Source organism: Labrus mixtus, chromosome 10 (assembly GCF_963584025.1).
Source record: "Labrus mixtus chromosome 10, fLabMix1.1, whole genome shotgun sequence".
In the NCBI taxonomy this organism is placed as follows: domain Eukaryota; kingdom Metazoa; phylum Chordata; class Actinopteri; order Labriformes; family Labridae; genus Labrus; species Labrus mixtus.
In genome coordinates, this window is record NC_083621.1 from 813,001 (window position 1) to 824,236 (window position 11,236).

Here is an 11,236-nt window from a genome sequence, read left to right on the forward strand (position 1 = left end):
TTTTTTGATTAAGTTCATTGATTTTGGATTGATGTTGCTTTGTTTAAATAAATTCTGTTATAATTTAAGAGAGCAGTTGTTTGTGATTACTGGTTGTATTTGCATTGTGATATAAGCTGGGTGCAAGGGCTTTGTGTACGGATTTCACGCCTTCAATTTATTAAATATAGTTATTAATTATTAATAATATTAGTAATTAAGTAACTAATTTGAGACTGATTTGAGTGATATTTTGGTTATATTTCCCTGATTCCAGGGTGGTGCCCCAAGAGTTGATTAAACATAGTTTAATGATATTGGTATTTATATTAATAATAATTAAATATAATTATTAAAAAATATAACCAAAGTTGACTTGATAAAACCCCAACACCAACATAGCATTTTATTCAAAATACACCACTAATTTATCTTCATTCAAAATATAACATTCATTTAATATTAAATGTGATTGTCAAAATAGAAACAAAACCTAGAAAAATTCAAACCTTAAACCCTAATTTACATGTATGTTTAATTTGAAACAGGCTCTCTCCCTCCTCCCTGTTGATCACTGCCACACACATATATCAATCTTTATTCAGTGAAACATCATCTTCTTCAATATCAGGGTAACCTGGGGGAACCCACTCTTCACAAATGTAAGGCCTTTGTTCATGATTAACTGGCATGAGTTCAATATTATTATCAATAACAACCTGAGAGGCCTGGCTAATAGGTTTAACAGCACGTGGAAAAATGACTTTAATTATAGTTATCAGACATACTACTAAAAATAGAATCGCCATCAAGGTAACCACAAGAGTGGTTAGAAATACCAGCACCCCAGGAACCCAACAATCCTTTAAAATCCCCAAATTGAACCCATGGTTTTCATGCAGTTCTCTTATCCCTTGTGCGGTGTCGTGTACCATATTCATAACATCAGTAGTAGCATCAGAAATATAGGAACAACATTCAGTACCAATAACTTTGCAGGTTCCCCCTTTTGTAGCTAGGAGGAGATCAAGAGCCATTCTGTTCTGCATTACCACGTTTTTTAACCTCCTGAAGCTCTTTGTGTTCAGCTAGCATAGCTCTACTAGAGGCGTTAAGATGATTCTCCAATACTTTAGATAATGCTTTAATTTCCTGCTGAGACACAGAAACACCATATGATGGCAAAAGGATGCTCGCTGCCTCCTGAAACACAAATAATTCTCTTTTCTGTCTGTCCATTGGTGGATGCAGCGCAGCAATTTCTTTAGATTCTACTTCTCTAATCATTGGAACTAAGTAGGCCAAATAGCAGATCCCTTTTAAATGTTTGTATGGCATGCAGCTATAAGCTCTATTACCACAGATCAAATACACCCTCTCAGGGAGAGGCTGCTGTTTTATACTAACATTTATAACCGACTTACAAGAACTCCGACCCAAATCTGGTCCGTTGCTGTCTTCTATACCTTGGAAACATAGAGGAACATCTTGCAATTCATGTGTGAGAACTGGAAGAATGTACTTAGAGCAATCACGTGGAGGTGAAGAAGAGAGTTGTTTCTTTTTTTTTTTAGGGATTTCTTCAAGATGGAGAGTGGGGGGGGGGGGGGGGGGGGGGGGGGGGGGGGTTTGGGAGTTAATTCCAGAGGGTGGGAGCAGCAATGGAGAAGGCCATGTCCCCCAGGAACGATGGTTAATCCTGCGGGGGGGATTCTAAAACGGTAAGTTTGGAGACAGGATTCTAAAGTCGAGATAAAGTCTGTGTCACAGGGTTGGTGGGAGAAAGTTCCAGAGACGGCGGGTCCATGATGGAGGTTAAGCGGGCAGGAAGAACAGAGAGCGGCGTGGAGGAGGAAGACCGGAGAGTAGGGTCAGTGTGTCGCTATGAAGGAGATCAGAGAGGTACAGAGGGGACGGAGGTTATGGAGAGCCTTGAATGGGGTGATACTGATCAGCAGTGAACAGAAGGAGACTCTCCCTCTACAGACGACACAGAGACACAGAGGAACCTTCATATCTGAGCCAGAACATAAACCCAGGATAGAGCGGTTCAGTGAAGGTGGTGTTGAAGGTGTGGAGGTGGATCAGTGTGTCGGAGGAGACTCTGTAGAAAGACAGAGAGCCAGCAGTGTGGTCCAAATACACCGCTGCTCTGTACGTGGTGGAGGGTGAGGGGATAGAGGGGCGGGTAATATCTGTCTCCATGTTATTGTGAAGGACAGAGTAGCCAACTTCATGACCATTATCATAGCAGCTCAGACTCCAGGACTGATCGTTTCTTCCAAACTCATCGTTTCCTTTCCTTCTGATTCCTCTGTAACTCACTGATATATCCACTCCTCCTGTCCACTCAATCTCCCAGTAACAGCGCCCAGTCAGACCTTCTCTACACAGCAGCTGAGGACAGTCAAATCTGTCTGGATGATCAGGATATAACACAGAGTCCTCCACAAGTGTCCCCTTCCTGTTGTTGTCAGACAGTTGGATTCTGTGGTTTACCGTGTTGGTGTCGATTGTGAGTTCACAGGAATCTGAAGAAGAGAACGAGACACGATAAAGATGGCGTTATGAAATGATCATCGATGATTACTGACGGACTCAATCAATGGATTTTCATTAACGTAGCCACAAACCATAACAGAAGCAATTTCAAGACACATTTCAAAAGAGCGACAGTCAGTGTTAGATAGCAGGATTAGTGTAGACCCAGAGTCTGTTCCCCCTGACGTGAAGGAAGCTCTGCGTTTCCTGCTCCAGAAAGGGAGGTCACTCAAACCCGAGAAAGAGGCGCAAAGGCCGGCGTATACTGTATGACTGAATCGTTATGACGCACGACCACAGCTCACGCTTTCTGTGCTCACAAATCAGGGCGGAGCGTTCACAACTTTCAACAGAAAAGCTCCCACAGACGGAGGTGGACTTCAGTTGTCTCGTATTATTTGAGGTGAGTTCTGATTGATAACTCCTGCGTGTGAACACGAGTGGAGGGGGGTTGGAGGTGTGTCTCTGGAGGAGAGCGGAGGCTTCAGTATGGAGGAGGCGTGGCCTAACAGCAGTTTGTTTTGGTTTCATGCTGGAGCTCAAGGACGACATCTACTGGATCAAAAAGTTGAAAATTCTGTCTTTAATAAAATGTCGACTGGGAGACGTGACAGTCGACATTCTGACAAACAGAACTCGTCGGCCATTGTTGTTGTAGTCCACCTACTCGGTCATGACTATCGACTGGATGTGGGTTAAGTCTACGTTTTTAGAGAAACAGCGTTTTTCCAGTCTACACATCGACGGAGAAGCTGCTGTTTAAAAAAAAACCGTTTGCACACCCAAAATGGCGTTGTCGTGTAACCACACAGCCAAAAGGCAACGAAAGGTTAACGTGTTATTATGATTGTTGTCGTGTAAACGGGGCCTCAGAGTTTGTAGAACCTCCTTCCTGAAACGGGCCCCAGGTTTAGACCGTACAAACATCAATCCACCAAGAGCGAGCGCTCTGCAGCGTTGTAAGGAAACACGTTCTTCTCAACCGACAGAAACGTCGAGCCGAACTGAGCTCATTGGTGAACAAGCAGCTGACGTGACCGGATGAACCGAGAAAGTGGGATAGATGAGAGATGGGTCGAGACAGAGCAACAACAACACAGCAGATAATACCAAGCTATGGCTCCAGTGTCAATGATTATAGTATAAGTGTGATGTAATCAGGAGTTTATTAACAATCATTTAATATTCAAACAGCTGTAGTGACTCATTTTAAATACGCTGTGAATATGTGACAAATATTAAAAAAACACTCACACTTCATCAAACCTGGTGTCAACCACTGGACTCCAGCAGGCTCCAACCTGAAAGAGAGGGGGGGGGGGCAGATTAACACATCCTCTGTGACCACAGAACATGGACATTACATCACTCATATTAAATATATTCAACCAGCCCGCTTCTCCCTCCTCTCATTAGACACTGACTTCAGAATGTGTGCATCATCTGTAACTTTGTAAAGACGAGGAGTCGAGCAGTCGAGGAGAGCGCGGCTGAAGCGTCTTCTTGATGGTCACGTAGCCAGGTTAACATTTTTTTATGAACAGTCAGTCTGATTATACAGTCAGGGTTTGATTGTAACGTAAAACTGAATCTCTAAGGGCAAAGTTGTCCATTCTTAAGCATGATTGTCTCCCCCTCCCCATTTCCCCGCTGGCCTTCACTCACACTGCTCCAGGACGAGCCGGGCCTGAGCACGGTGTAAGGGAAGTTGGTCAAACTTATCTTTACAACAGAAGTACATAAGAGCAACTGATATACGTCGTGAAGAGTTTGGAATGAAAACAGGACGACTGCAAGCGCAAAACAAGTATCAGTGGAAGAGGCAAATGAACGAGTTATAGCACATACATCTGAATATTACAAAAAGAACATTTGGATTATAAGAAAACCTCGGCATTAAACAGGGCCTCTCTTTTCTTCATCTTTTGAATGAATTGTCATACATTGTGCAGGAGGTGCGAGCTGTGTCCTCTGTGGCGCTCAGGAGCGACACTCAGCACATTGTTGTGCTCCTGACAGCTGGCCAGCGCTGTGCCTGATCGGACATAAAGGCTCTGGAAAGAGGTATCGAAGACGGGGGTACAAGCAGTGGTGAGGTCCCCCAATCCAAGCGTCTTACAGCGTCTTACAGCGAGCTGTAGACGAGCGCTTTATGGAGAGGAGCGCACCAGAGGGGGCGAGCTGGGGAGGGACGCGCAACCCAGGAAAAAGGAAATCCCCAGTTTAAAATAAAATGTTGGTGAAAAGAGGGAAATAGGACGACATAAATATCAATGTTGAAATTCTTTAGAATGCAGAAGCTGTGAATGTTCAGTTTTGTTCAAATAGGCAACAATAGTTTAATCATGGTGTTTCCTGCTGTCATTCCAAACTTATTAACATGTGTGGGGAATAACACGATCTGTATGCCTTCTTTGATTGTGCCTATGTCTCCTCCTAACAGCAGCCTGTTGTGTGTAACACTGGTCGATTAACACTTTCTTTTCAAAGGTGTTAAATTCAGACACCGTCACATATTGCATATTCATTAAGGCAAACGTACTAAATGGACAATGCGTGTTGTTTTGCTCATAAAGACGCAATCCTCACTGCACGCTGTTAGCAGATCAGACAGCACATTTGTTTGCTGGTGGTATCAAGTTTGCACAAGTTTTAAGAAACGCAAACCTTTAGTAAATCAGACCCATAGAGTCTTATTGTCAGAACACTCTGCGATTTCTCATTAATGAAGGCTGTCCATGTTTCGGCCTGTGTTTGTGCTCATGCATGAACTGTACCTTTCTAATAATCATAATAATGTTTGTTTATATTTTTACTCATAACTTCTAAAACTAAACGCTCATAGTTCAGTGTTTTACCCCCGTGTGTGACTCACATCCACAATGACCCAGACAGACAAAGATCTCATCATACCTGAGAGTGTCCAGCTTTGATTGTGAATCCTGTAGACCGGTCAACAGCGTTAATCCTGTGATTCCAGGATGATTGTAGCTCAGGTCCAGCTCCTTCAGATGGGAGGGGTTTGAGGTCAGAGCTGAGGCCAGAGATCTGCAGCCTTTCTCTGTGATCAGACAGCCTGACAGTCTGCAGACACAAAAACATCACATGTGGGAGGTTATCAGATTTCACCTCCATAGAAAGGATTATCCTGACTCTATAACTACTGCAAGTGTCATCAATGAAATGGGACCATGAATGTCGACCTGAGAGTTTCCAGTCTGCAGTGTGGACTCTGTAGTGTTGTAGACAACAGCTGCACTCCTGAATCCTGCAGGTTGTTGTTACTCAGGTCCAGCTCTCTCAGACTGCAGGACTTGGAGCTGAGGACTGAGGACAGAGCTTCACAGCTCTTCTTTGACAGACCACAGTGACTCAGCCTGAAGGGAGACATCCACAGGTAGATTCAAATTAATACAATGTGAAGTCATAAAAAGATGTCAGATTGATCATTTTCAAACAGCTAGAACCCGACCTAAGAGTTTCCAGTCTGCCATGTGAGCTTTCCAGTCCATCAGAAAGCAGCTGCACTCCTGAATCCTGCAGGTTGTTGTTGTTCAGGTCCAGCTCTCTCAGACTGCAGGACTTGGAGCTGAGGACTGAGGACAGAGCTTCACAGCTTCTCTCTGAGAGGTTACAGCTACTCAGCCTGGGGGAGAAAACAGTATGAAAACAAGTTATAAATATATATGTTATAAATCTCAAGCCTGCAGCTTCCCTGAGAGAGAAGTAGGTGGAGTCACTCAGTGTCATGACCAAATATAAGAAACAGGTGATCCTTACATGTGGGCATGTCACCCGCTATGTCTGCAACCATGTTTCCACTGCTCTGCAAATTCAGTTTGTTCATGGCTGTAAGTTCTGATTTAGCCTGATCCTGTGAAGCTTACATTCCCTGTTGTCTTCCTGGATGCTTAGGTAATGTACGTTTGTTCCTGTTCTCTGCTTTATTTATCTTTCTTTAAGTCTACATGAAAATGTGTTGATTTATTTCTACCAGAAAATCATCCGTCATCCATCCATCCACTTTTTGCTTGTACTCAAGAAATGGATCCACGGCTCTTAGATCCGTGTGTTTGAATGTTCACACCAGCTAGAGGTTCAATGGTCGAGCATTTTAAAGTCAGTCACTTATACTAATTAGAACCCGATATTAGGAAGAGAAAAAATCAGATACCGATATATCGGCTGATATCTTTCTTAGATCTGTTCGATCTGTAGATATAGATACACACATTTAATGTGTTGATCCCTCAGTTATCAAACACTTTAAAAAGATTCATAATGAAGACAAGAAGGTCACTCAGGTGGAAAGTAACTGAGCATGTACGTGCATCACCGCTCGACACTCTGCAGAGTGATGATGCTTATTGTAATCCATATAGCGCCCTCTGCTGGTGACAGAGAACTGCTCGTGTAATACAATGAAACTCAAATGAAATGCTATTTGAATGGTGAAGAAATCGAGTAATATCGGCGCATATCGGAGATAAAATTAGCCGATACTGATAGTCACTGGACATGCTAATATCGGCCGATATTATCGACTGGCCGATAAATCGGGCGGGCTGTGTGATGTCATAAGGTCAACGTGTGATGTCATAAGGTGGATATTACTTTGGACTCGTCAGCTGAGCTGTCTGAGAGTTTGTTAAAGTGAAATGAGACGTTCAAAGATGCAGCAGTGTCCTTTTACATCACTGAGACTACAGGGAGACACTGAGGACGAGTATCTACGGAGAGCCTGAAGGGACAAAATAACATGAGATTAATGTGATTTAATTAAATTGATGCTTTCAATTTGGACCCTAATTGCATCCGGATTAACGCGTTAATGCTGCCAGCCCGAGTTTTTTCACAAGTGGTAGACTAGTTTGTTTTCTGTTGAAAATAGCAGATCATTTATAGATGAATAAACTTACAGAACTTTCTGGGAGACTTTGATCACAGGCAGCAACCTCAGAAGAGTCTCCTCCTCCTCTGAAGCAGAGTATTTCTTCAGGTCAAACACGGCCAGATCGGTTTGTGATGACAGTAAGATGAAGACCAGAGCTGACCACTCAGCAGGAGACATTTCATCTTCGGAGGGAATTCCTGAATTCAGGTACTGTTGGACCTGCTCCACCAGAGAACGATCATTCAGTTCATTCAGACAGTGGAACAGATTGATGCTTTTCTCTGCAGACAGATTCTTACTGATCTTCTCCTCGATGTACTCGACTGTTTCCTGATTGGTCTGTGAACCTCCTGTCGATGTCAGAAGGCCTCGCAAGAGAGTCTGACTGGTTGGCATTGAAAGGCCCAGGAGGAAGCGGAGGAACAAGTCCAGGTGTCCATTCAGACTCTGTAAGGATTTGTCAACAGCACTCTGGTAGAAGTGTGTCACTGAAGTTTCTCCATTTCCTGTTTCACACTCCTGGGAGGTCAAAGACTCTTCTGACATCAGATTGACTCCAGAGTTGATGAAGGTCAGATGGACATGAAGAGCAGCCAGAAACTCCTGAACACTCAGATGGATGAAGCAGAACACCTTGTCCTGGTACAGTCCTCTCTCCTCTTTAAAGATCTGTGTGAACACTCCTGAGTACACTGAGGCTGCTCTGATATCGATGCCACACTCTGTCAGGTCTGAGTCATAGAAGATCAGGTTTCCTTTCTGCAGCTGCTCAAAAGCCAGTTTTCCCAGAGACTCAATCATCTTCCTGCTCTCTGGACTCCAGTGTGGATCTGTCTCAGCTCCTCCATCATACTTGATGTTCTTCAGTTTGGACTGAACCACCAGGAAGTGGATGTACATCTCAGTCAGGGTCTTGGGCAGCTCTCCTCCCTCTCTGGTCTTCAGCACATCCTCCAGAACTGTAGCAGTGATCCAGCAGAAGACTGGGATGTGGCACATGATGTGGAGGCTTCTGGATGTCTTGATGTGGGAGATGATTCTGTTGGCTTGATCCTCATCTCTGAACCTCTTCCTGAAGTACTCTTCCTTCTGTGGGTCAGTGAACCCTCTGACCTCTGTCACCATGTCAACACACTCAGGAGGGATCTGATTGGCTGCTCCAGGTCGTGTGGTTATCCAGAGGCAAGCAGAGGGAAGCAGGTTCCCCCTGATGAGGTTTGTCAGCAGCACATCCACTGAGGTGGACTTGGTAACGTCAGTCAGGATTTTTGTGTTGTGGAAGTCCAGAGGAAGTCGACACTCATCCAGACCGTCAAAGATGAACACAACCTGGAACTCTTCAAACCTGCAGATTCCTGCTTCTTTGGTTTCATTAAAGAAGTGATGAACAAGTTCCACCAAGCTGAACTTTTTCTCTTTCAGCACATTCAGCTCTCTGAAAGTGAATGGAAATGTGAACTGTATGTCCTGGTTGGCTTTGTCTTCAGCCCAGTCCAGAGTGAACTTCTGTGTTAAGACTGTTTTCCCGATGCCAGCCACTCCCTTTGTCATCACTGTTCTGATTGGTTCATCTCTTCCAGGTGAGGCTTTAAAGATGTCTTCTTGTCTGATGGTTGTTTCTGGTCTGTGTGGTTTCCTGGATGCTGTTTCAATCTGTCTGACCTCGTGTTCATCATTGACCTCTCCAGTCCCTCCCTCTGTGATGTAGAGCTCTGTGTAGATCTGGTTTAGAAGGGTTGGGTTTCCTGCTTTAGCAATCCCCTCAAACACACACTGGAACTTCTCCTTCAGGTTGGATTTGAGTTTCTGTTTGCAAACTGAAGAAGGGCTACCTGAATGAAGAAACAACAAATAAGACCAATAAGTTATTCATAAAGAATATGACAGTTAGACTCCCCAGAAGAAAGCGAACATCAACCCTGTTCAGACCGCCATTTCAAGGCCGATGTTTACGTCCCTGTGACACTTCACCTTCAATCTGAATGTTGGGGAGGCGTTATGGGGGTACGAGGTATCCCCCTTGTACCGTCTTCACAGGTACTAACAGTAATGTGAATGTGAATTCACAGTTCAAAGACTGGGCCACCAATATCACGCCGTCACAGAATCAATATGAACACACAAAGACGGGATCACAGTTGAGCTAAGTTACGGCTCTTTGGTGGAAACCCAATCTGAAAATGACATGTGACACGTTTCATACCAGCATTTCCCGCGGCGCTTTACAGTCGAGGCGGACGACTTACCAACATGCACCCTCTGCTTTAACTACAGTTTCAGAAACAAAAAATTAATTGATTTAAATCCTCCTGGTGAATTTCCTGCAGGAAACACTTCTGCCTATACCTCTAAACATCATTAATCCAGCATCTAAAATCTTTTCAGAAATCCTCTTACTCCTCTGCAGCAGGTCGGCCAGCACATCCTGATTCATTCTCCTCAGGAAGTCCACTGTGATCTCTCGAAATGCCTCTCTGCTGATCCCTTCATCCTCGACACCCCTCGGACTCTCAAACATTTCTGGGTTACGCAGATCCTCCTGAAACTTATTGAGCTCCTCCTCCACAAAGTCGATGACGTTCCCCCGGAGAACCTGGACCAGAAAATTAAATCAAACTAAATCTTAATGTGGTGGAATTTCTGTAGTTATTTAGATTACAATGTACAGATGTCAGTAGGTTTATTCACTGTTCTCTAATGTCGATATAGGTAAGACCAGTAGGTGAAATCTGTGTCCGGCAGGACGTAAGACTCTGTCGTCATAGGGACATCAGAGCCATAACAGTTGTGTGCACAGTGAAGTGATTACCTCTGGCAGTGATTACCTCTGGTAGTGATTACCTCTGGTAGTGATTACCTCTGGCAGTGATTACCTCTGGTAGTGATTACCTCTGGTAGTGATTACCTCTGGCAGTGATTACCTCTGGTAGTGATTACCTCTGGTAGTGATTACCTCTGGTAGTGATTACCTCTGGTAGTGATTACTACGTTTTTTTATAAAAAACATATACATTGTTCTGAACATGCAAAGCTGAAATTTTGCCTGCTGCTCCTGGTTTTGTTTAGTGCTATAATTGCTTTATGCACGATGGGGAATCATCAGTCCACAACAGAGAATAAAACTGAATCTCAAAACAAACATGTTAAAAATAAAGATAAACAAAAACACACAGAACATCCACACACGCACAATGCTGCTACAGATAAAAGCACATCACCCTTAGGTGGAACACTCTCCAACATACAGACAAGAGATGATTTTATCACACATGAAACATCTCATTTCAGTCAGATATACCCTGCTGATATGCCTGCAGGAGTTGTAGGAAGAGAGAAAGGTTGGAAGTACGTTTCTCCCTTGTCATCTCTCATGTGTGAATGGACAAAGTTAGAATGGACATATCATGGGTCTTTTGAATGACAAAACATTAAATTAGAGATTGCTAATGTCAATCAATGTCACGGTAATCCAAGCTGGGATTATTCGTCAGAAAAGAGAGAGTTAGAGAGAACAGGACAGGCTGACAGTCACAGACACTCAGTAAGAAAGAGGTGGAGTTACTCTCACAGACACACAGAGCACCCGGAAGTGAAGCATTCTCACTCAAACAGAGAGAGCGAGAGAGGCTCTGAACAGACAGACAGTGCTAGTGTTAACACAGATTGTTATGATTTGGTCTTATTTCATTTTTATTTTGGTATATATTTTAGTATATGACAGAGTTTAGGTTTCCTTGTTTTGAAGCCTATCTATCCTAGTGTTGCTTGGTTAAATTACATTTTTTGTCTTAAAGTTCCTAGTTTAGTCTTTCGGCTTTTGTA

General features: G+C 43.6%; 1 protein-coding gene across 2 annotated transcripts; it reads right to left on the reverse strand.

The window, feature by feature from the left end:
- Nucleotides 1-1,859: 1,859 nt before the first annotated feature.
- Nucleotides 1,860-10,011, reverse strand: LOC132981575 (NLR family CARD domain-containing protein 3-like). 2 transcript variants are annotated; one of them, XM_061047510.1, is made up of 7 exons: nucleotides 9,812-10,011; nucleotides 7,440-9,246; nucleotides 5,993-6,166; nucleotides 5,724-5,897; nucleotides 5,434-5,604; nucleotides 3,775-3,821; nucleotides 1,860-2,510 (listed from the first exon to the last, which is right to left on the reverse strand). In XM_061047510.1, the coding sequence occupies exons 1-7, from the start codon at nucleotides 9,930-9,932 to the stop codon at nucleotides 1,960-1,962; spliced, it is 3,045 nt and encodes a 1,014-aa protein (XP_060903493.1). In that variant the 5' UTR covers nucleotides 9,933-10,011; the 3' UTR covers nucleotides 1,860-1,959. The 2 variants fall into 2 exon arrangements, with proteins under 2 accessions (XP_060903493.1, XP_060903494.1); XM_061047511.1 differs by lacking the exon at nucleotides 5,724-5,897 and having other exon boundaries at nucleotides 1,861-2,510; nucleotides 9,812-10,010.
- Between the last annotated feature and the right edge of the window lie 1,225 nt (nucleotides 10,012-11,236).

Coding starts and splice junctions, on each gene's coding strand:
- LOC132981575 (XM_061047510.1), bottom strand. CDS start 9,932: ATGTTTGAGAGTCCGAGGGGTGTCGAGGATGAAGGGATCAGCAGAGAG. Junction 6,167..7,439: donor AAAGTCTCCCAGAAAGTTCT/GTAAGTTTATTC, acceptor TTTCTCCCCCAG/GCTGAGTAGCTGTAACCTCT. Junction 5,898..5,992: donor GGCAGACTGGAAACTCTTAG/GTCGGGTTCTAG, acceptor GTCTCCCTTCAG/GCTGAGTCACTGTGGTCTGT.